Source organism: Apodemus sylvaticus, chromosome 1 (genome assembly GCF_947179515.1).
Source record: "Apodemus sylvaticus chromosome 1, mApoSyl1.1, whole genome shotgun sequence".
NCBI classification, from domain to species: Eukaryota; Metazoa; Chordata; class Mammalia; order Rodentia; family Muridae; genus Apodemus; species Apodemus sylvaticus.
The window spans coordinates 24,497,531-24,522,711 of NC_067472.1; the positions used below are offsets into that span (position 1 = coordinate 24,497,531).

A 25,181-nucleotide genomic window follows, 5' to 3' on the forward strand; every position below is an offset into this window, starting at 1 on the left:
GCACACCCGTAATCTGAAACACTTGGGAGGTCGGAAACTCAAGGTCAACCTCAGTCACATAGAGGCCTGCCTAGCAACACCGGGACCCCGTCTCAAAAACAAGTTTCCTGCTCTGCATTTGCTGAAGCCTGCCTTGGCTCGTGCATTTCCCCCGAGATCTGAATTGTCCTTACTCCTCCCCAACCCGACAGGTCCCCACGCGTCGGTGCTTCCGCAGTCCACGTTCCTTCCGCGCTCCGGGAGGAGCCCGCGGGCCTAGCGCCGGCAGCGGATACGTTTCCGTAAGGCAGCCCCCGACAAGGACTTGGTTCCAACACCTGCTGGGCCGCGATCCTGCCTGGGGACCTACCGCTTTGTACCCCCTCACCACGCCGTGGCCAGGCAACCCTGGGCCTCAGCGGCGCGCCGGAGTGGAGCCCGGCCCGGCCCCTGCAGGCCTAGGAAGGACTCGGAGCCTCCGAGGCTCCGGTGCCGAGACGAAGACCCACCTGCCAACTAGCCCGGGCCAAGACTGCGGCCGTCCCCTCCCGCCCGGCTCCACGTAAAACCCGGAGCGGAGATCGTTCCCCCGATCCCTAGAGGCGGCGCGGCGCGGCGGACTGGGCATGCGCAATGCGCAGGGCCGGCTCCCAGCGCCAAAAGGAAGCGTTCGCCGAGATCGCAGCGGCTGCGCCGGGGTATGCGGAACGGGCTCGTGTGGCTGCTGCACACCGCGCTGCCCGGCACCTTGCGCTCCATCCTCGGCGCCCGCCTGCCGCCCGCGAAGCGACTGTGTGGGTAAGCGCCCCGAGCGTCCAGGCCCACGCGGCCCGCGGGTCACCGTGGTTGTGCTGTGCTGCTGCAAAGTGGTGATTCAGCACTTAGCGCCGCCGCCGCCGCCGCCGCCCCTCACGCTGCCAGTCCGGCCCGCCGGGTGCGTGGACGTCCACGCCGAGGCCGCCCCGGGGGACCGGGGAGGGTTGGGCCTGGCGGGGAGGGCGGACGGGGACGGTGTCCACCGATAGCTAGGAGAACGCCACAAGTGCGGCGGAGCGCGGGGCCGCCGGAGGCAGCCTGGCCGCTCCGGGAGCTGCGCACTCCGGCTGTCCGCCGTGAGCAGCCCGCCACCTGAGGCGGGCCCCGGTGCCATGAGGTGAGGGCGTCCGGTGAGTCGTGGAAGACCGCTTCTCACCCCACAGCGCTGTCTCCGCGGGGACCAAGTTTGCTGGACTAGGGCAGCGAGCGTTGGGAAGTGTAAAAGTTTGCCTGCCTCGTCGGGAGTGAGCAGAAGGGGAATGGAGAGTCGAAAGATACCTTGGAATCCCGCACAGCATCTGCCTTGTTTCACAGCTAAACCAACACATGCTCAGAGAGATTTTAGTGGTTTCTCCTACAGTTGCAGAGATTATGGCAAAACCAAGTTTAGAATGCATGTTTTTTTGCAGTTAGTAGCGTGCTCCCTCCAGTCTGCTTTGCTCTGTCTACAACACATTTTCAGTCCGTAATAAAAAGAGTAAGGTGTTTGTTTGTGTGTGTGAACCAAGAGAGATAGACAGTATTATCTCGCTCTACTTAAGATTATTACTTGAAAGTCCCTCCTAAAACTAACATTTAGGACCCGCTGAATGCCGCACACTGTCTTGGGCTTTGTCCCTATGTGATCTGCCTTCCCAGCAATGTTGATTTGACTGGAATCATTTGACAATCGATGAGCTTGGCGGTGGGCAGTGAGAGGCAGAGGTGGGTTAGGAGATCTAGACTGATCTCTGGAGAAATGGCTGAGGTCATGGAAATCTGGGCTTGTGTGGATGTAATCCAGGCCAGGTGTGCTGCTAGTTTGTGGGAAGGACAGTGAACAGATTAGTTGAAGCCTTCAGGAATTTCCCTGGGGGAATTAAGAAGGCACAAATGGTGTATAATGCTTTCCTGGGCCTCGAATTGTAGTTGGGATCTCCTGCTCCGAGAATCTTTGAATAATAATGAATATTCTAGAGGGTCTCATTCTTTTCAGTTGGAGGTGGGCCTAGTGATGGACAGGCAAGTAACTTGGGAGGCTGAGGCTGAGGGTTGCAGCTCAAGGCCTGCAGAGGGAGTTCTAGGTCAGCCTGGGCAACCTAGGGAGATTCTCTCTAAAAATCAAAAATAAGGGCTGGAGAGATGGCTCAGCCACTGCTGCTCTTTCAGAGGTCCTGAGCTCAGTTCCCAGCATCCACATGGTGACTCACAACCATCTGCAGTGAGATCTGATGCCCTCTCCTGGTGTCTCTGGAGAGAGTGTCAGTGTACTCACAGCCATAAAATAAATAAATCCTTTAAAAAAAGATCTTGAAATTAAAACAAAACAAAACAAAAACCTCAAACAAACAGGGCTGGGGTATAGCCCAATAGTAGAGCTCTTGCTTCTCTACTGTGTGTGAAGCCCTAGGTTCAAACCCCCAGTATTCCTTGCCCTCCTGACTTGGGGGTTGGGGGTGGGGGTTGTGATCCAATGGAACTGGGAGGCTCTGAGATTGGATGTGAAGTTCTGTGTAGGGTGTAAGGGAGGAGAGACCGGAAGCAGAGAAACGTGTCTGCTGGGCTTAGTCTTTACTGCTCGGGCTGTGAAGGTCTTAAGCAGAGTTATTAAGAGAGGCTAGCAACAATGAGGAATTTATGGAACTTGTTTTCCCTCCCTTTATTTCCTACTACACCATAAAATCCATTACAGTGTGGGGAAAAAAAAATCCCTGGGAGCAGAGAGAAGCGGGTGTGCTAACCACAGGTAAGATCACCCCAGCTTCCCATGTTCTGGGAAGTACGTGGACAGGCATGCCTCTAGAATTAAAAAAAATGGAGGCAAGTTATTATTGTTTTGAACTTGGGATCCTCTTGTCTTAACCCCCTGAGCGCTAGATTGTAGAGAACTTCCAGATTTTTTTTTTTTCAAAGACAGAACCCTCATGTAGTCCAAGGTAACCTTGAATTCTCTACCCCGCTGAGGATGACAGAATTCCTGATCCTCCTACCTCCATCTCCAGGTTCTGGGATTACAGGCTTGTATTACCCTACATGGTTTATACTGTATGAGGATGAAGTCACAGGAGCTGGGTGGGTTTTAACAGATGAGCTTCCTCCCAGCCTTGCTTGTGATTGTGAGACCTACATAGCCCTCACTAGCGTGGAACTAGGAACTTTCACATAAACCAGGCTTACCTGGTTTGTGGTGATCTCGATTCTTTTGGGGGTACAGACATACTCTCATGTTGAGAGGCATCGGTTTTAAGTTTTATAGAGCTAGGTGGTTTGTATATTCAATCTCTTCCTTCTGCCATTGACTAGTTGATTATTATTTTGTTGTTTTGAGACAGGACCTCACTATGAAGACCAGACTGGCCTTGAAAGCACAGGATCTTCCCTGAGACTGGAGAGGTGCTCAGAGGTTAAGAGCACTTGTCGCTCTTGCAGGGATCCAGGTTCTATTCTCAGCACCCACAGAGTAATTCACAACCATCCATAATGCCAGTTCCAGGGGATCTGATGCCCTCTGTGGCCTCCAAGAAAATCAGGCACACTATATGCAGGCAAAGCACATGTAAAATAAGATGAATAAACGAAACAAAAATTATTATTATTCAGTTATTTTGATTTATTAGGTCCTAACTTTTATTTTTTTATTTTTTATTTTTTTATTTTATTTTATTTTTTTATTTATTTATTTATTTTTTTGAGACAAGGTTTCTTTGTATAGCCCTGGCTATACAGAGTGAGTCCTGGAACTCACTCTGTAGACCAGGCTGGCCTCGAACTCAGAAATCCGCCTGCCTCTGCCTCCCAGAGTGCTGGGATTACAGGCATGCGCCACCACCACCCGGCAGGTCCAAACTATTTTTGAGCACTTGTTTTTATTTCCTAAAATCATTTTATGTGCATGAGTATTTTGCCTGCATGTATGCCCACAAAGGCCAGAAGAAGTTCCCAGGACCCATGGCACTGGAGTTATGAACAGTCATGAGTGTGGTGTTGGGAATCAGACTTAGGTCCTCTGCAAGAACAACAAGCACTCTTTTTTTTTTTTTCTTTTTTAACCCCTTCCCTTTCTCCCTCTTGCTCCGACCCTGCTCGCTCCGGATATTGGAGCCATAGAATTTCTGTCCTTGGCAGTCTCTTGGGACAGAGCATTAGTCGATCTTGCTATTGGCTCTGTTCTGTTTCTCTATTCCATACTCCTAGGCAGCAGTAGTGCACCACTCTAGATTGATTGACTCCTAAGCTAGTCAGACCTTTTAGGATTGGGGGTATAGCTCAGTCAGTGGTAAAATGCTTGCTTAGAATGCACAAAGTCTTGGGAAATGTTTCAGGTTTTTAAACCAGTTTTAACTAACCAAATGCCTTTTAATAGTTTAAAGGGACAGGGTAGTGGGCTGGAGAGATGGCTCAGGGATTAAGAGCACTGACTGTTCTTCCAGAGGTTTTGATCTTAAATAAATAAATTAATTAATTAAAAGGACAGACTATCCTTGGGTATCCTTAGCACCAGCCTGCAAAATAAAAAGTTATGTCCTGCCCATCTGCCTCAGAAATTAGGGTGCATGCCAATCTTACCACTGTGTAGGGCATGAGTGGGAGTCCTTTGTATGAGTTTCATAGACACTGCATTCCTTTATGTTTTACTGCTTGTAGTTTCGATTTCCTAGATGCACACCCAGAGAATCAGTTTATCTTCTAGACAGGCTACCGAGGCTAGAACACTTCATTTCCGTAGTGGTAGGTCTCCCAGGGGTGCTGGGCTCTGAGCCTTGACTAGGGCCTTTGGTTGGTCTCCTTCAGTCTGGCCTTGCTGGTTTCTGTTTGTTTAGCCATTGTTTGTGTTCATTAATTGAACATCTGTACTGTTTTGATTGCCCACTGTGCTCAGCGCTGTAAGGATTGCGGAGATAATCAGTCTTAAGTCCTGTCCCCCAAGGAGCTTTCAGGCGTAAATAATGGATAATTACATTCCTTTGCTTCTGATATTTTATTAAGCGTCTCCACTTTTGTGCTTTGTTTCTTTTAATTCACTTAGAAAAGTATTTGTTTTTCCCCTTAAGACCCTATCTGTTACCTTTCTTTCAAAGTGGAGCTCATAAAATTATTTTTAAATGTTTGTGTGTGTGTGTGGTTGTATGTATGTTTAGAAGTCAGAGGGCAACTGTGTGGAGTTGATTCTCTCCTTTTACCTTTATATGGGATTCCAGAAATCAAACTTAGGCCTTTGGCTATCTATCAAGCACCTTCACCATATGAGCTATCCAGCTGACCCCACAATACTCCCCCCCACCTTCTTTTGTTTCTTTGTTTTGTTTTCATGGCAGGATTTTTCTGTGTAGCTTTGGCTGTCTTAGAACTCACACTGTAGACCAGGCTGGCCCTGAACTCAGATATCCTCTTGCTCTGCCTCTGGGATTGCCTGGCTAAACTCTTCATTAAAAAAAAAAAAAAGATTATTTCTATTTTTTTTTTAAAGACTTTATTATTACTATAAGAAAGTACACTGTAGCTGTCTTCAGATGCACCAGAAGAGGGAGTATGATCTCATTATGGATGGTTGTGAGCTACCATGTGGTTGCTGGGATTTGAACTCAGGACCTCCAGAAGAGCAGTCAGTGCTCTTACCTGTTGAGCCATCTCACCAGCCCCGATTATTTCTACTTTAATTTCAATATTTGTTAGTTTGCTTGTTTACTTTTGAGACAGGGTCTCACTGTATAGCTCTAGCTGTCCTGGAACTCACTCTGTAGAATAGGCTGGCCTTGAATTTATAGAGATCTTCCTGCCCCTGGTTCCCAAGTGCTACCTCCATGCCTAGTATTTATTTTGAATTGTATGTCTGTATGTGTGTATGCATATGCACATGTGAGTACAGTGCCTTTGGAGGCCAGAAAAGGATGTTGGGTCTCCGTGGAGCTGGAGTTACAGAGCTGCTGTGGTGTGACGGCATATGTCTGTAATCTCTGTACTTGAGAGGCAGAGGCAAGAAGATCAGGAGTTGCAGGGTTGTGTGAGATATAAGTGAGACCTGTGTCTAAATAAATAAACTAAAATAGGAACTTTACTCATCTCCAAAGAACTGCTCTCCCCTTCTTTGCCTATTAAAAGTGTATCTGCATTAAAACTTTTTGGTACCATACAAAGAATGGGTTACTTATTTATTTATTTATTTATTTATTTATTTTGAGAGAGAGAGAGATTATCTAATTCTATACCTCAGTCTGGCCTACAACTCACTGTGTAGCTCAGGCTGATCTCAGATTCACAGTGATCTTTTTCAGCTTCCCAAGTACTAAAGCCACAGCTCCTGGTTTACAGAACTTTTATAGTCATAGAACAAAAGAAAGGCACAGATCAGTGCAATTAACAAATGCATTGAGATATCAGGCAGGGTGTAGGCTGTGATGCTGTCTTAGTTTTCGGGTTGGTGGAAGGTGGTGGTACTGACACATGTCAGAGGATTTACTGATAGTCATCGGGTGTTAATCAGACAGACATGTGGTGATGGATGGTTGCTAAGAGGACTACAGGCAGGCCAGGGTAATTCTGGCTTTCTGTCTTCAACACTCCAAGGCCCCAGACTGCTTGTTCAACAAGTCTTCCCCCCTCCCTCCCCGAGACAGGGTTTCTCTGTGTAGCGCTGGCTGTCCTGGAACTCACTCTGTAGACCAGGCTGGCCTCAAACTCAGAAATCCGCCTGCCTCTGCTTCCCAAGCACTTGGATTAAAGGTTGCGCCACCACTGCCCAGCTCAGACTGCTTGTTCTGATCAGTCAGTGTGCAGAGTCTTCAGTGTGGATTTGTTTGTCAGGTCAAGGTCTGACTCACTATAAACTGGTCCTTGTTGTCAAATTAATCCCCTTACTTTGCCACGTTCCCTGAGCCATTGTGTTCTTTAGATATCACCAGTGGTTCTGTACTAACTCAAAATAAAATTTTCCCCCTGCTATGTGGCACAGGGGCTGGCGTTGAAATAGCATTCCCCCTGCCTCAGACACCAGAGTGCTAGAGTTATAGGCATTTATTATTATGGCCAACTCTGGTCCAAGCTGCTTTTTTCCCTGCCCCCCTCCTCCCTCTTTTTGGAGTTAGTGTTTTGCCAGGTAGCACAGGTTGACTTGAGAGTGGCAGGTGTCCTAGCTTCTCCCAGGATTATAGGTGTGAGCACATGTCCAGCACAAGTTCTGACACTTTTGTGGGGTTTTTGATGTTTGTTTTAAGACAGGGTCTCACGTATCCCAAGCTGTCCTCAAATTCTGTGTAGTTGAGGCTGATTTTGAACTTCTGATCTTCCACTCCTAGGATTACAGATTCACACCATCACACTATCGTGAGCCATCATGCTTGATTTGTGTGGTGCTGGGAATTGATTCCAGGACTTCACACATAGGCCAGCTTGTTACCAACTGAGAGCTACATCTCCATTCTCTAGTTATACTTAACCAGTTGGTTGTGTATTGTATATAACCTGTTCATTCCCAGTTCTGGAATACCCTCTCATTTAATATATGATGTGTATGGGAGGGAGTCCACGTGTGTCAGGTGCTCACATGGAGGGCAGCCATGTGTCTCTTTAAGTTAACTGAAATGAAGAGTTCAGTTCCCCAGTCACCTTGGCAGCATATCAGCACATCTGGCCACAAGGTCTCTGTATGGGACATTACTGATGCTGATCTGTCCGTCATTACAGAGATTCTATGAGCTAAGCCTGTTGCTACTTTGATCAGTCTTCTGATTTTCAGATTTAAGTAATAAACTTCCCATTCAACATTTTCTTTGTGTGTGTATGTGTGTGTGTGTAATTTTATTAATTTTTATATGTATGGGTATTTTACCTGCATGTATTTCTGCCCACTATTTACATGTGTGCATGCCTGGGGCCCACATGTCCACAGAAGAGGGTGACAGATCTCCTAGGACTGGAATTACAAATAGTTGTTAGCTGCCATGTGGGTACTGAGTTTTGAACTCAGGTCTTCTGAAGGAGTAGCTAGTACTCTTAACTGCTGAGCCATCTTTCTAGTTCCTTGATGTGTTTTTGTGTTCACAAATTATCTTGATAACTTTTGTCATTGTTGCAATTGAACCTAGTGCCCTGTATATGCTAGACAACTGCTCTGAAACTGCCCAATACCACCAGCCCTATCCTCTCCCCCTACACCCATCTCTGTTTCCTCTTATACCCCATGTCTGTCTTCTCCACTGCACCCCATCCTATTTCCCCTTCACCCCATCTCTGTCTTCTACACTTTTCTTTTTCTCCTCCTTCACCCATCTCTGTCTCCTCCCCTACACCCATCTCTGTTTTCTCCTACACCCCATCTCTATCTTCCCCACTATACCCCATCTTTGTCTTTTCCACTGCACCCCATCTCTATCTCCCCTTCCCTCCATCTGTCTCCTCCTACACCCATCTCTGTCTTCTCCTTCACCCATCTCTGTCTTCTACACCCCATCTCTTTCCCATCCTACACCCCATCTCTGTCTTCTATACCCATCTCTTTCCCATCCTATACCCCATCTCTGTCTTCTCTTACACCCATTTCTGTCTTCTCTTACACCCTGTCTCTATCCCCCAATCCTAACTTCTTCCCACAAAGTCTGTTCCTTCAGTGCTTTGCTCTAACATGCACATATGCCACAGTGAATATGTGGAGGTCAGAGAACAGCTTGAGTGCCAGTCTTTGCCTTTTACCGTTTGAGGCAGGATCTCTTTGGTTGTTTGCTACTGAGTACTCTGGGCTAGCTCATGAGTCCTGGGATTCTCCTGACTGTGTCTCCCATCTCCCCATTTGGACTTGAACTCAGGTCCTCATGTTTGCACGGCAAGCACTTTACCCACCAAGCTGTTGCCCCAGCCCTGGTTTTGTATTTTTTTTTTTAATAAGTTTATTTTGGTTGTTGTTTTCTTGTAATATTGGACATTGATTCTAGGACCTTAAACATGCTAGACATGTTCTCTACTGCTGATTCCATCCCTTGCCTTCTCCAACTTGTTTAAGCTAATAATGTACTCATCTTCGACTTCTTTCTTAAATCCTTTATCTACTCAGCATGCTCATCCTAATTCTGAACACTTCTGTCTGCTGCCCTCCCCTACATTATTCTGTGTCATTCAGACTAATAGAAGAGCCTCTTCGCTGTTCTCATTGTGTCTGAACTTGTCTCTCTACACGAGTCTTGCCACCCACCATAGCATCATCTTTTGAAATCCAAGTTACTTCATCTCTTAATTACAAAATTTTTTCAGTTGAGACGTAGTCTCTACAATGTCCAAGAAGACCCTATGGAATCTGTCCTGTCCTCATGTCTCTGGTCCGTTTACAAAATAATCCTTTTCCATTGTAGTTACTTGCCTGACTTTGTTGATGCTGTGCTGAAAGCACTCTTCTACCTGTGAGTTGAGGGACGGTTTTACTGAGAACATAGGATTTGAACCGTAAAATTTGGATGAATGGGTTATGGTTGGTAGACTTAGAGGTAGATGACATGGGATTAGCAAAGACTAAAAGAATCAGGAAAACTCCTAATATCATTAAGAGACAGTAAGATTTTTATCCCTCAGGAAGTAAAAAGCTCCATATATACTTTTTAGTGATTACACGACATATGGATGCTGTGATTTTAGATAATTAATCTCACTGATTTTTAGAAACTCAATTTGGAATTCAAGTAGACATCAAAGTAATGCAAATAGAGGCCGAGGACATAGTGGAGGGCTTGCCTATCATGTGTGAGGCCATGAGCTTGATTCTTGGTACTGGGGCGGGATAGAGTCAGGGATGGATAAACATGAAATGAGCTAGCTGGATGCAGTTGCACACACCTGTGGTCCCAGCTGCTTTGATTGATGAGGCATGAGTCCAGGGATTGTAGGCTGGTGTGGACTGCATAGACACTGACATGCAAACACACGGAAGTCTAAAAGGCAAGGATAAAGAGACTTATTAGATGACGTGTGAAGGAAGATCCTGCAGCCTATAATGACTGGTTAGGCATGGAGGGGTGGAGCCCACAGTCTTAGAATTAATGACTTTAAGATAAGTGCTGTTTGAGGCTAGACTAGGAGGGGTAACCAGAGTAGAGAAGACACAAGAGATTGAGCTGCAGTCCGGGAAGAAGGCCATCTAGGTAAGATGTTTCTCCTGTCTGGCAGGTAGCTGTTTTTCTTAAGGCATGCCAACAGAACAGGTTAGTCAGGTACTACAGCAAGGCACAGTGGCACAGTCTTGTAGGCAACTGGCTTTTGCCTTCAGGAAGGTGGATGACACAGGGCTTCTCAGGATAGTGGACAGGACTAAACAGTCCTTAATCACCTAGGAAGGGAAATAAAATGGAGGTCAAGTTCATCCGTAGGTAGCAGGGGAAGGATTCAACTAAAAGGTCAAAGTTAGGTTAGTGAGTGCTGAGCAATTGCTGAAGTTTCTTTAATTCCCACTACCTCCGGGTCAGACATGGGTGTAGAAGACCCTAAAATAAGAATGACCTCTAATATAGGTGAAATGGATCCAGCTGTAAAATCCTTGCTGTTCTTGGTAATGTTAACCATGAAGGTTTAGTGGCTAATATTTATTCAGTGCCTTTTATATGTTACCCATTTCCACATGTTGTTTAGTGGCCGCAAGAGTTTTTTCTCCAGGAGAGTAGTGCTGTTAATCCTCCTTTTCGTTATAAAGAGGTTGATGCTCAAAGGAGTTCGATTGGTCAGTGATTCTCAGTAAGTGGCTCAGCCAGATGAATTTAGGTGTCTTAGGAATTAGTTGTTATTACATCACTTCCCTGAAGGTAGTTTGGCATCTTTGGTAGAGATGGGGAAATCTGATCAGGGAGGTTGTTTTGGAAAGGATATACATAGTGGTCTGAGTCTGAAGCAATTGATAATCAGGAGGAGACTTGCTAGAACCGTTGAAATATGATTGGACTTTGGTGAGGATGTCTAAGCTGGTTTCTTAGATTGGGTGTAGAGTTGAGAGTATGGACATGCGTGGTTATACAGAAAATACAGAGAAATGTAGAGGGTGCATGACCTTGAGGAATGCTGTTGTTTAGAGATAAAGAGGAAATGAAATTGGAGCGCTTGAGAGTTCAGAGTACAGATGTAGGTATAGATTTTTTAAAATCTACTTTAATAAGGGTTCTTAAATCCTTCAACTTCCTTTCTAGTCTACAGCTAATAGGACAAAGGGGATGTGAACCTGTTAGAAGTAGTTCTTTAGGGACAATACCAATCTTTATTGTCAGGATATCTGTAGTCCAGTCCAAGATACCAATCACGAATCAGTAGCAGCAGCATGATCCAGAAGAAGCTGTGAGGCTCCATCATATCAGTAGAAGTCTGGAAGTGGCAAGAAGCCGCTGGAATACCAGGAAAAGTTCTTTGGCTCCTTTCTTTTTCTCTATGAAGCCACGATAATCGAGGAGCAGTGAAGTGTTGCAAGGTGAACCAATGCAAGAGTGTCGTTCACTGTCCGTTGGGTTCTTCTTACCCTCTTTCAAAACATCATGTGTCCTCTCAAGTGTCTGCTTCAGCAAAACATCCTCTCGTCCGACAACATACAGAAAAATACCACGTGACATAACTGAGTCTCCAAAGAAACCAGAAATTTCCACTTCAGACAGAAGATGATAGCAGAAGTTGATGGTAGATGTGCTCAGTCAGAAGGGTTGGATAAGAAATGGGATATTGAGAAGAGACAAAAGACCATTTTGTTGGTCATCAGCAAACAATAAAGGATAGAAGGCAAGTTTCGTGGGATCTGACAGTCATTCTGAAAAACAACAATGAGATATATTAAGTTTATATCTGGGAAAGAGCAGGCTTGAGCAAAAGCAAGGAGGATAAGGGGTCTGTAGGTGCTAAAAGAAGAAGCTAGTGGAGAAGAAAAGCCGGAGAAAGAACAGGACATCTTGGAGGAGTAGATACGAGGGAAGAAGTAAAGACCTCAGTATTACATATTGGTGATAGTGAGAAAAGGGTGCTGGGCTTGGCGACACACACCTGGAATTCCAGGATTAGTGGGTGGAGGAAGGAGGGTCCGGAGTTTGTGGGCCGGCCAGCCTGGCCTACATGAGACTATGTCCCAAAACAAACTAGAGGGAGCAAGAGGGAGACGTACTGAGAGAGGCCTTTCTTGGAATTTCTGCGTTCTGCCATTTTTCTCTCTGCTGTTGTATATTCCAGCTTCTGAGGTGCTAGGTATTTTAAGGAGTGCTACCAGGCTCCAGTAGTGAACACTGGGCTTGAGCTGCTCAGCTCAGAAGATACCTGGTTTTAGGACATTTCTATTTGGGGTGGGAGCTCAGAAGGAGCAAGGGTCACCTCTAGTCTATCACAATACCTAGCCCAGTACTTAGCACATGTGGCCATCCATTTGGTATCTAAATCTGTCAGTCTGGGGTCCTGAGTTCATCCATATTGACTTGTTTCAGTTCTGGGTGCTTTGAATCAGACAATTTTTGCTTTGTTTGTTTGTTTGTTTATTTATTTATTTTACTTTATTTTTAATGAGTCAGAGTCTTGTTGTTGTTGTTGTTTTTGGTTTTTCAAGACAGGGTTTCTCTGTGTGCAGTCTTGGCTGTCCTGGAGCTCACTCTGTAGACCAGGCTGGCCTCGAACTCAGAAATCCGCCTGCCTCTGCCTCCCTGAGTGCTGGGATTATAGGTGTGCACCACCTCCGCCCTGCCAGAGTCTTTCTATGTAGTTCTCCCTGTACTAACTGTGTAGCCCAGGCTAAATTTCAAACCTGAAGTCCTCCTGACTCATCCTTCTCAATACTGGGGTTATGGGTATAAGCCACATGTATCTTGTATTGGACATTTTCCAGGGGTGCTCACTCACCAGGTTCTTGGTCATTGGAAGAGTTCAGGCGTAGTTACAAAGTTGTCTTGCTGGTCAGCGGCTTTTCTGCTACCTCTGGGTTTTATCTGGTTCTAGAACCACAGCCTGACTTATTTGTGGCAAAACTTCAGGATGTTGGAAAGTTGCTGAGTCTGTAGGATGCCAAGATATTTTTGTCTCTGAAGTCACTGAGCACACAGTTGGGTCAGAGGGATTGAGGCTTTGACCTTGGCTCTTGATCTGATCATTGACTTCTTCAAGTTCTCCTATGCAGAGGCAGGTGGTTTTTCTTTGGGATTGGTAGAAGACTCCCTCCCGTGGTGTTCTGAGTAAGTGTATTCCACAGAGGAAGGAGGATGAGAGGCCCCAGGTGACATTTACAAGGCTGTGTAATTTGTGTAGGCCTGTAAACTTTGGGTTTGGTCAACAGTCAGTCCTAGAATATGATGCTCCAGGGCACACAAGGCTTTGGGGGAAAAGCTGGACCTATAAATTCTGTTGTTGAATAGGAAGAAGGAAAAATAAGAGATGGACTGTAAGAAAAACCGAGGCCTTTAAAGACTTTTTTTCACTGTGGCAAAAGAGTGAGTCCAGGGTCAAGTGCTGTGTCACTGAGCTGTGACCCAGCAGAGAAATAAGTTTTCAGAATGGTGACGTATGTTTCAAAATTGCTAAGAAAGTAAAATTCAAATGTTTTTGCCACAAAATGATAAAAATATGAGGTAATGGATATGTTAATTCATTTAATCATTCCACAGTGTATACAAATGTGAAAATACCACATTGTAGTTATTATATGTATATATAAATTATGTCTCAACTTGAAAATAGAGGAACACCAAAAAGCAAAAGAGAGGGGAGGAAGAAAAAGAAAATGAACGTCTGTGTGCTGCTGCCATTCAAACCTCAGGTCTTCCTCAGATTTACCAGTTCCATGGTTGTATCTTTTCTCAGCGATCTTAAATGAAAATGTTCAGCTCGGAATTCCTGTTGTCTTTTGTTGTGGGTCTTTTTAGTCTTAGACAAGAACAGTCCCCACAGTCCTTGTTCACCTTTAATGCCTTGACTCTGGCGCTCACCCTCCTTGTGGGCTGTCCCTAGTTTGGGTTTACATATTCCTCCTGGTGGTTACGTGTAGGTTTCCCAGCTTCTCAGGGTCTGCCTCAGGATCGATACCAGTGTGCTCATCTGTGTGCTCATCAGTGTGCTCATCAGTGTGCTCATCTGTGTGCTCATCTGTGTGCTCATCAGTGTGCTCATCTGTGTGCTCATCTGTGTGCTCATCTGTGTGCTCATCTGTGTGCTCATCTGTGTGCTCATCTGTGTGCTCATCAGTGTGTTCATCAGTGTGCTCATCTGTGTGCTCATCTGTGTGCTCATCTGTGTGCTCATCAGTGTGTTCATCTGTGTGCTCATCTGTGTGCTCATCTGTGTGCTCATCTGTGTGCTCATCAGTGTGCTCATCTGTGTGCTCATCTGTGTGCTCATCTGTGTGCTCATCAGTGTGCTCATCTGTGTGCTCATCTGTGTGCTCATCAGTGTGCTCATCAGTGTGCTCATCTGTGTGCTCATCTGTGTGCTCATCTGTGTGCTCATCAGTGTGCTCATCAGTGTGCTCATCAGTGTGCTCATCAGTGTGCTCATCAGTGTGCTCATCAGTGTGCTCATCAGTGTGCTCATCTGTGTGCTCATCTGTGTGCTCATCTGTGTGCTCATCAGTGTGCTCATCAGTGTGCTCATCAGTGTGCTCATCAGTGTACTCATCAGTGTGCTCATCAGTGTGCTCATCTGTGTGCTCATCTGTGTGCTCATCTGTGTGCTCATCTGTGTGCTCATCAGTGTGCTCATCTGTGTGCTCATCAGTGTGCTCATCAGTGTGCTCATCTGTGTGCTCATCAGTGTGCTCATCTGTGTGCTCATCTGTGTGCTCATCAGTGTGCTCATCTGTGTGCTCATCTGTGTGCTCATCTGTGTGCTCATCTGTGTGCTCATCAGTGTGCTCATCAGTGTGCTCATCTGTGTGCTCATCTGTGTGCTCATCAGTGTGCTCATCTGTGTGCTCATCAGTGTGCTCATCTGTGTGCTCATCAGTGTGCTCATCTGTGTGCTCATCTGTGTGCTCATCTGTGTGCTCATCAGTGTGCTCATCAGTGTGCTCATCTGTGTGCTCATCTGTGTGCTCATCTGTGTGCTCATCAGTGTGCTCATCTGTGTGCTCATCAGTGTGCTCATCAGTGTGCTCATCTGTGTGCTCATCAGTGTGCTCATCAGTGTGCTCATCTGTGTGCTCATCTGTGTGCTCATCTGTGTGCTCATCAGTGTGCTCATCTGTGTGCTCATCTGTGTGCTCATCTGTGTGCTCATCAGTGTGCTCATCTGTGTGCTCATCAGTGTGCTCATCAGTGTGCTCATCAGTGTGCTCATCTGTGTGCTCATCAGTGTGCTCATCTGTGTGCTCATCTGTGTGCTAGCAAATGATAGCTGGCGTTCACTGGTCTCTGCACTGACTTTGATCGGTTTCAGTTCATCCTAGCCTTCTTTCTTATATAGTTATTTTTTTCCCCTCTGTTATCTTTTGGGAAAATACTTTAAAACTACTTAATACATTGCTTTCTTTTTAACTAAACTTAATTTGTTTTATTTATTTGTTTATTTTTGAGAAACAGTCTCACTATGCAGCCCAGGCTGGCCATGTTTGTGTGTGTGTGTGTTTGTGTGTGTGTGGTGTGTGTCCCTGCCTGAGATCCTATGTAAAGGCCAAAGATGATGCTTTCTTGCTGACCACCTTACTTTTGTTTTTTTTTTTTTGTTGTTTGTTTTTTTTTTGTTTTTTTAGCCCTGGCTATCCCGTAACTCACTCTGTAGACCAGGCTGGCTTCGAACTCAGAAATCCGCTTGCCTCCGCCTCCCGAGTGCACGACCACTGCTTGGCTATACCTTACTTTTTTTTTTTTTTTTTTTTTTTTTTTTGAGACAGGGTTTCTCTGTGTAGCTCTGGCTGTCCTGGAACTCACTCTGTAGACCAGGCTAGACTTGAACTCAGAAATCTACCTGCCTCTGCCTCCCAGAGTGCTGGGATTACAGGTGTGTGCCACCACCGCCCTGCTAGCACTAGGGTTTTCATGAGTGCCGCCATGCCTGCCTTTGTGTGTGTGCTGTTTGGACTCAGGTCCTGTGCTTCCACAGCAGGCCCTTTATCTACTAAACCTTCATAAGTCAAGCCTCTGCTCTTGACTTATGATCATGTCTGTGTGCAGTGTTCGTGTGTGTGCACACATGTGCCTGTATAGTGTGGAGGTCAACATGTCTTCTTCTATTGCTCTCCATCTGACGATTTGAAATGGGATCTCTCACTGACTCAGAAGAGCACACACTCCCCAGGATTGGCTGGGCAGCTCTGGGATCCTCCTCTCTGCCTCTCCAGTGGGTGCTACCATGGCCAGTGTTTTCAAATGGATGCTTGGGATCTGAGCTCAGGTACTCATGCTTGCTCGGCAGACGCTTTACCAACTGAGACTCTCCAGATCCTCATAGAGGTTTCTGCCTAGGCATTTTTGGTTTCTGAGTCGACCTCATGTGACCCTGGCTAGTGCCAGACTGGCTGTGTACTGAATGACCTTGAGCTCCTGTTCTTTCTGTCTGCCTCCTGAGGGCTTCGATTATTAATTCCTTACTGCCATTATTTAGTGCAACACTCATATTGTTGGAAATATGGGCATTGGCAATCTGAGTTGCTAGCTTCTGTCCTTTGAATGTCTAATCACAATAGTAAATGTTAGCACTTTATTATTTTTTGATCCCCAAGGTGTTCCGAGTTTATTTGTACTTATTCTAGTTCTGGAGTCAACCAGTTCTTCCAGGAGCCATGACTCTTTTTAGTGGAGAAACTAAAAGTAGAAAGAAATTCATGGTGCTACAGACACACTTTGCTATTTAGGGAGGGAACAATCAGAGCCCAGATAAGAGATTTGTGTATACAAATAAATAGGTATCTAATATGTGGATGAATAAATGTATATATTTACTCATGTATGTGTATGTATACACATTCAAGAAACATACGCATACAGACATGTTTATATCTGTATTTAATTCTGTATATGTATCAGAAGCTACAATTCACACAGACAGTGTCAGTGAGTTACAAAGTTGATTTTGGCTTTTATTCTTTGCATATTTGTAACTCTTCCCTGATTGAGAGGACTGTGCATACTTGTTGTCCTACATGTCCCTCCCTCCTTACTGTACCCGCCTCACTGTGACCAACACCTGTCTCATCACTGCTGGCACATTCTGTGGAGCTGCTCTTCAGGCTCATGTCACTCCACACCACTGGTGAATGATTGGCCTATTTGTTCATGACCTTCGAACTTGGCAGACATTTGCAGGTGTCCTCACAGGTTCTCCTTGGTTACACCTCTGCCCCTGACTCAAGCTTTGTCTCTCCCACTGGGCTGCAAAGGATCTGGGTGCTGTCCTTGTCCCACCAAGGGTTACAGTTATTATGAGGCTCAGGTTCCTTATTTTAAACACTCTTAAAGCTGAAAATAGAGCTCAGGACAAGTCCTAACGCCGCATGCTATCTATGTAATCGAGGGAGCAGAGTGAAGACGAAAGGGACGGGGAGCCTGGAAGCAGTGGTATCTTGCTTCTTTTCTCTGGTAATTAGCCTTGCTGTGAGAAGGACAGTCAAAGGGGGCAAAAGCACGTTTGGTTTGAGGCCTGTAAATTCAGTGAGCAGCGAAGAGGGCCTTCAAGCCCAGTAAGCTTGACTTCCCAAAGAACATGCACAAAGAGCTGAGGCGACTCGTTCTGCCCTCCTGTTACCTGTAAGTAACCATCCTTCTAGAATTGTAGTCGTAGGTCAGTTAAAGTAGTGAAGTGGTTAGGAGCATGGCTCTTGGTGTGTGAAGATTTGGATTTGGTTCCTAATCTTCCCGTTTAATACCTGTATGGCTCTAGCCAGGTAGCTTCTCTGGGGACTCATTTCCCAGGAATTCATTTTCCCAGGTTCTTTGAATGTATTTCCTTAAAAAAATCATATGTGCTCTGCAGGATCCTGAGTGGCATCCAGAAGGGTCTGTGCACCTTTGTAAGGTTCACCCTGTATTCATGCCCTGGATTATGCATTCCAATACAAGGGTCCTTCTTTTCCCTCTTTCCTTCATGGTCAGCTTTCTTCCTTTTCATTTAAGCCTTTTCTGGCTTAGATATAGGCAGGTAGGTCGATTGGAGTTTATGATAGATTATTCATTTTGATGAGGCTGTCTCCTGGTCCTAAGCTTCTAGAATTGGTTGTAATGAGTCTCACTCCTTATTTTTTGGGCACAATAAAGCAGAGCGGGAAAGGATAGTCTTCCATGCTCAGTGTTGCTGACATTCTGAGCTGGGGTAATCCCTTACTGTGGGTGCTGTCACGCATACTGCAGGATGCTTAGCAGCCCCCCTGGCCTCAGCACTCTTCATTTGTGACAGTCAGAAATGTCTCCAAACATTGCCAGATCTCCCCTGGGAGGGGGTGAAATTGTCAACTGCTGAAAAGTACAGATTATGAAGTATTGCCTCACTAATAGCAATTACATAGGAATGATTAGTTACCTGCTTTCTCGATAGTCTGCCCAGTGTTTTTGACCTGGAGATGACCATACACCGTTGGAATTTGCACGCGCCTGCAGGGAGAATGCCAGTAATAACACAGTGGTTACTGAGGCGGCCTGTTGTCATCTCACCCTTATTGGACCACAATAACAAAGATGATTCTAGTAATAAGGCTGCCGTTGGTCCATGCCTTGTTATGTGCCAGGCCTACTGAAGCTTACTTAAATGTATTTTCCTGGAGAGAACCTATAAAATCTGCCCAGGTCCCTGGGAGTGTCCCTGCCAATTTAATAATCCAAGTGATTCTTGATGAGGTGAGAAAATCCAGTTCCCCAAGAGTCTGCAGTATCCCGATGTGAGACTAAGAGATCATTTGTTAATGATGAAATAGAACTACTAAAGCAGGCTAAAAGTGGATTTTTTAACCATTGTGTTACAACAAAGGTGTCTGTAGTATACAGAAGAGCCCCTGAGATACCCTCTGTACAGAATAGGAGTATGTACAATTTCCTTTCCTTGGAGGCCTGTCCTAAGAGACTAGTTACAGGTCAATGACTGATTTGGGTTTCTCTTTAGAAGCTGTGACATCAGTCTTTACCTGCCTTTGCTCTTTTGGGTTCACAGAAACATCTGTAAGGAAGATAACCCATGTATACATGTTCAGTGTGAGTTTGAAGAAATATAACTTTATATGATATTCTTTTTTTTGTTTTTGTTTGTTTGTTTGTTTGTTTTGTTTTTCGAGACAGGGTTTCTCTGTGTAGCCCTGGCTGTCCTGGAACTTACTCTGTAGACCAGGCTGGCCTCCAATTCAGAAATCCTCCTGCCTCTGCCTCCCAGAGTGCTGGAATTACAGGAGTGCGCTACCACCGTCCAGCGATATTGTTTTAAAAAATAAATAATGTGTATAATTTTTTTCTTTTCTTTTGTTTTTTTGAGATAGGGTTTCTCCATATAGCTCTGACTGTCTTGGAACTCACTGTGTAGACCAGGGTGGCCTAGAACTAAGAGATCCCCCTGCCTTTCCCACTTGAGTGCTGGGCTTAAAGTCAGGGGCCACCACTGCCCGACTGAATATTTATAACTGAGATCCTGATGTGTATGAGTATTCTGCTTGCTGTATGTCTGTATGAGCAATGCATGAGTACCTGGTGCCCACAGAGCCAGGAGCGGGCGTTAGCTCCTGGAACTGGAAATCCAGACAGTTGTAAGCACCATGTGGGTTCTGGGAACTGAGCCCTGGTCCCCCGATAGAGCAGCAACACTCTTAACACCTGAGCCATCGCTGTAGCATCTACAGGTTGAAAGATTTAAGGAGAGAATTTATTAAGAGTGTTATCACTTGGGAGGCTGGGAAGATGGCTTAGCCAGCAAACTGATTGCGCTGTTGGCAGGCCTGGGACCTGAGCACGCATCGCTTGCCCCGAAAGGTAGCTTATCCCAGCACTGACAAGACTGTGGAGATAGGCTGATCCCTAGAGCTCAGTGGTCATCCAGCCAGCTGAACTGATGATCACCAGGTTCAGTAGAAGACCATCTCATTAAGTGATGATGATGATGATGATGATGATGATGATGATAGTGGTTTAGCTTTTACTTTTTGTTGCATTTAGTGCTTGCTTGCCACTTAATTGTTTTTAGAGAATATCAAGGCCTTTTGTTTTGTTTATTTGCTTTTTGTGGTGATAGTAATTAAACCTAGGGCTTTGCACGTTCTAGACTTGCTTTGCACATTCTAGATGAATACAACTGCGCTACATCCCACCTTTATTTTTAAATCTTTGCTTAGAGTTTAAGTAGTTACTAAAGGCTAGTTTTTGAAACATGAGTGGCAATGAATGTAAATATTTAGTTTCCCTTATTTTCCTTTGGTTTCTGTGCTGTTCTTACAATTTTTCCCCCTTTCCCTTCTCCCTCTTGTTCCTGGCACTGGTTGCTCCGGGCCCTGCTCCGTGCTGGTCTTATATAGGCCTCTTTACCTTTTAAAAATTGTTATTATTACTTCTTGTTTGATAGGGTCTCACTATGTAGACTCTGGCTGTCCTGGAACTTTTTTTTTTTTTTTTTTTTTGGTTTTTTGAGACAAGGTTTCTCTGTATAGTCCTGGCTGTCCTGGAACTCACTCTGTAGACCAGGCTGGCCTTGAACTCAGAAATTCGCCTGCCTCTGTCTCCCATAGTGCTGGGATTAAAGGTGTGCGCTGCCACTGCCCGGCTTGTCCTGGATGGAACTTTCTATATAGATCAGGCTGGCTTTAAACTCAAATAGATTCACCTCCCTCTGCCTCCGGAGCAAGTACTGGGATTAAAGGCATGCACCACTATGCCTAGCTCTCTGCCCGCATCAAGATCTTCCTGTGTACCCTGGGCTGACCTTAAACTCGTGAGCCCCCTGTGTCAGCCTTTAGTACTGAGGTTCCAGGCCTGTGTCACCAGATCAAGTTCAGTTGGGTTTCCTCTTTCTTGTGTTCAAGATAGCATCAACAAAAGCAGTTGTCACAAGACACAGCAGAAAAGGGTAATTGTAGCAGTTATTAGGCTATTATGTCTTAACCTTGGATTAGAATATTGTTAAGGTTTTCAGAATAACTTGATGATTGGTATTTATGTTAATGATTGAATTTTTTAGTTTTATTGTGTTTTATGATGTTTTCAAAAGGACTTTTGATTGAGATGTAATACGTGCATAGCATGATATGGCTTTGTAAACAGAACATACCTGTAATATGTGCATAGCATGATGTGGTTTTGTAAACTAAACCTACCTGTCTAACCAGCACAGGAGGAGGAAGACTTCCTTGTGTTCCTTTTCATTACTTACTGTGCCTTCCCACCGAGTGAGTAGCTTGATTGATTGATACACACGCAGTCGTACAGCACTTATTCCTGAATCCAGCCTCTTCCACTTCGACCTCGTAGCGTGAGGCCTAACCTTACTGTTGTGTTTTGGTTTGTCCTTGCTATGTGGTATTCCTTTGTGTGATTGAACCTCAGTATTTCTCTTTATAGTCAGTAGGCATTATCACACGGAGTTTGGGCTATTACATAGAGTGCTACTATAATAATACTCTGTTGTCTTAACACTAGGATTGTTAGGTCACAGTGTTGTCAACATTATTTAGTGATAGTTTTTGGTTGCTTTTCTCTTTTCTTCCCCCCATCCCCCTCTTCTCTTCTCCTTTTCAGACAGGGTCTCACTCTGGTCCAGGCCAGTCTTGAACTTGTGGCAGTCCTCCTTTCCCATCCTATGGAGGGCTGAAATTATAGGAGTGAACCTCCATGCTCTTAGTAACCATTTTTCTTGGAGTATGTATGGGCCTGTGTTTCTGTAGTGGTGGTGTATGAGTTCTGGTGCCCTGTGTGGCTTCTCTGATACTTGATATTTGCTGTCATTTTCTTCTATCCAGCCTGGTAGCTGGTTATGCAGTGGAAATTTAGAGTCTGTGGAAAAAATTAGCTTAAAATTTGGAGCTCCTTGTAGCCTTAACGTGCTAGAACAACCACATACCTTCACCACAGCCTTCATATTGCCCCTTTATGCAGAAGAGCTCCTCGAGTGGGACAAGTGGAATCTGCACTCAGAGTTGGCAGACACTTCTGGAGAAGATGTGTGGAGATGGACTTCAACTCAGTCCAGGAGCTTGTGCCTCTGGAATTCCAGTTTTGGTCTCTAGTGCTTCCACAGCCCTTCGGCATGTGTAAAAGTGTGATTTTGTGATTTATTGTGACCTTTTCTAGTTGAAGCTAAGCCAGTTTGTCATGATCCAATATATCCTCATTAATTGGAAGTCATCATTAGAATTCTTAGTATTATCATTATGGATAAGCTATCATTAGATTCTTGGTATTTTCTTGTTATAGTCCTGTTACTTGGGTTTTTTTTTTTTTTCCTTCTCTACCATGTTTTGTTTGTTTGTTTGTTTCGTTTTGTTTTGTCTCTTGCTTTAGTTGGACTGTTTAGAAATACCAGGACAGGGTTGAACAGAACTGGTGTCCTGCTGTGGGGCTGAGGGTGCTGCATTATTTCTGTTTCACATGAGATTGTTGCTCTTGTTTTTGTAAATGTTCTTTTTCAGATGAAGCAATGTTTTTTAAAACTTTCATTATGTATCTCTGTGTGTCTGAGTCTGGGTTTGTGCTTGTGAGTACAGTGCACTTGGAGGCCAGAAGAAGGCATGGGGTCCCTGGAACTGGAGTTTCAGGTAGTCACGAGCTATCTGGCATCAGTGTGGCAGAGCATCAGGTCCTCTTAGCCACAGAGCCAGCCCTCCAGCCCCTGCTGACTTCCTGCTAAAAATCACTATTGGTTTCATATAGTTAAATATTTATTTTTTACCAAAGTGGCTATGATTCTTTTTTTTCCAGTTTGCATGGTTTCATGCATACTTTAAAAAAATAAGTCATATAAGCCTATTATGTCTACTGCAGTAATTATTTTTCATACAAGAGATGATGATTCTTTGCAGTCTCTCTGCTACACATTTCATCTTTTTAAAAATGTACTTTATGTATAGCAATATAACTTACATATTAAAAAACTGTAATAGAATTGTTTTAAATAGCTTTAAACAGAAGAAAAAGGAAAATTTTCAGGCTAAAAAACAAACAAACAAACAAACTCCCCAAATCAAGTTTAAAAATAATAATGTTTTTTAAGTGGGTCAGTGTCATCAGTGTACTCAGTGACTAGTCACACCTAGTTCTTATTCATTAATAGTTAATAGAATTAGAAAGCTCAACTTTCACAATCATTGCCTCAAAAATAACTCAGGTTGGATTCTTTTGGAATGTAAAAATGGTTCTTACTGCTTTAGTACACAGAAGCTGAATTCACAGATCCAACATGGAAATAAAAGAAAGCTATGTCAGAGTTGAAACTAAGGGAAAAAAGTGTTATATACTCTTGCAACCAGTGTGCCTGTGCATTTTTCTTTTATGAGATAGGGTCTCACGCATCCCAGGTTTGCCTGGAGCTCACTCTATATCAGAAGATGACCTTGACCTTCTGGTCCTCCAATGGCCACTTGCGTGTTTTTAGTTGCTGGCCAGCACCACCGTGTCAGTTTGTTTGGTGCTGGAGTTGAACCTAGGGCTTTATCCAGGCAATTGTATTGTGTGTGGTGAGAAAGTCTTTGGTTTCAGGGACTCCTTCGGTGCATCCTTGCACCGCGTGCCTGGTAGGGAGTAACATACCGAAAACTGCCCGGAGAACAGTTGTTTTGATTCCTTTATTTTATTATTTGGTGTCTTGAAAAGGGAATGAGGTCAAGGAAGGACTGAGGGTGGGAACTGGGAGCTGAGGAGAGCCATGTGTTTGCTTTAGGTACACCTTCAGCTCCTCCCCGTCCCACGCTGCTTCTTTCTCTGTAATTCCTGCTTTGCCACAAGTCAGCTACCTGACTGACTGCAGTTGGGCAAGTCACTTAATCACCGGGTTTTGTTTCTTCTTGGAGTGGAGGAAGGTGACCATCCCAGTAGCTACAAACCACTGTGTGAGGAGAATGGAAAGATTAAAGGAGCTATGTACAAAATAAGGACCTTAACAGAAATGGGAGTGATGGTTGAGATTAGGTTTGTACTCTGCTGTCCACCTCATTTTGTAATAACCTGAAGACTGTGCAGGAGGACCTTGTGAAGACACTTGCCCACCTGTAACTACATCTGTTGAAACCCTCATGGTTAGAGTAACTGCAAGAGGCATAAAGAGGAAGTTTAGGGCATTTGCCTAAATCTCTTTTTCTTTAAAGGTTTACATGTATTTTATGTATATGAGGGGTTTGTCTTCATGCACACCAGAAGAGGGAATCAGATCCCATTACATATGGTTACGAGCCACCATGTAATTTTTGAGACTTGAACTCAGGACCTCTGGATAGTCAAGTGCTCTTAACTGCTTAGCCATCTCTTCAGCCCCCTCCTCGCTTAAGCTGTAGAAAGTCCCTGAAAAGTGAGTTAAATGTCTCACGCTGGGAATTAACAGCTATTGATGAGCAGGCACTGGAACTAACTTGGTAAAGAACTGATCTTTGAAGTACTCTTACTAGAGGGTTTGTTTAAATCACAGCCACTCTAATTCATTTGAGGTCTCGGGTGTTGATCATGAACTCTTTCCAGAGTGAGAACAGCTGAGCTTCTGCCTAGAACAAGGCAAAGTTTCCAGTTGTGGTAAGATGTGACTTAGCCCACAGGCTCTTAGTCTAGCCCTGCTTCTGTGGGCTCGAGTCTCAGAACAAAGGAGACCCTACCTGCTGCTGAGACTGAAGAGCTATGTGCACGTGGCCCCTGAGACATGCTGCTGTTTTTTGTTTGTTTGTTTGTTTTAGGTCAATAGCTTATTTTATAATTGTGGTCTTTTTGTTTGTTTTTTCTTTTTGAGACAGGATTTCTCTGTATAGCTCTGGCTGTCCTGGAACTCACTCTGTAGACCAGGTTGGCTTCGAACTCAGAAATCCGCCTGCCTCTGCCTCCCAAGTGCTGGGATTAAAGGCGTGCACCACCACGATAATTGTGGTCTTGAAGTAGTTAGTAAGTTGAGGCACCTTAGGCTTCCCCATACTGATGGGGAGCAGGGTGCTTTGTGCTGTGTATCTGGTTCTAGGTGTTTAGCTGTTTGCCCTCCCTCCACACGCAGGAGTGTTGTAAGACACAGTTTTCATTTACGATTTTTTTAAGTGGATGGGCGGATCCCACAGAGAGAGGTTTTGATTTATAGAGGTAACTATTAGCATGACCACTTACCTGTTCAGATTTACAGGTCATTAT

At 44.8% G+C, this 25,181-nt stretch overlaps 1 protein-coding gene across 2 annotated transcripts in view; it reads left to right on the top strand.

Moving 5' to 3' along the window:
• Positions 1-230: 230 nt before the first annotated feature.
• Positions 231-25,181, top strand: part of Ide (insulin degrading enzyme) — a 96,421-nt gene continuing 71,470 nt past the window's right edge. Inside the window, exon 1 of one of the 2 annotated variants that reach the window (XM_052186654.1) lies at positions 231-777. In XM_052186654.1, coding sequence (XP_052042614.1) covers positions 680-777 — 98 coding nt within the window. In that variant the 5' untranslated portion in view covers positions 231-679. The remainder of the gene's footprint in view (positions 778-25,181) is intronic. The other variant, XM_052186655.1, reaches the window with a different exon arrangement.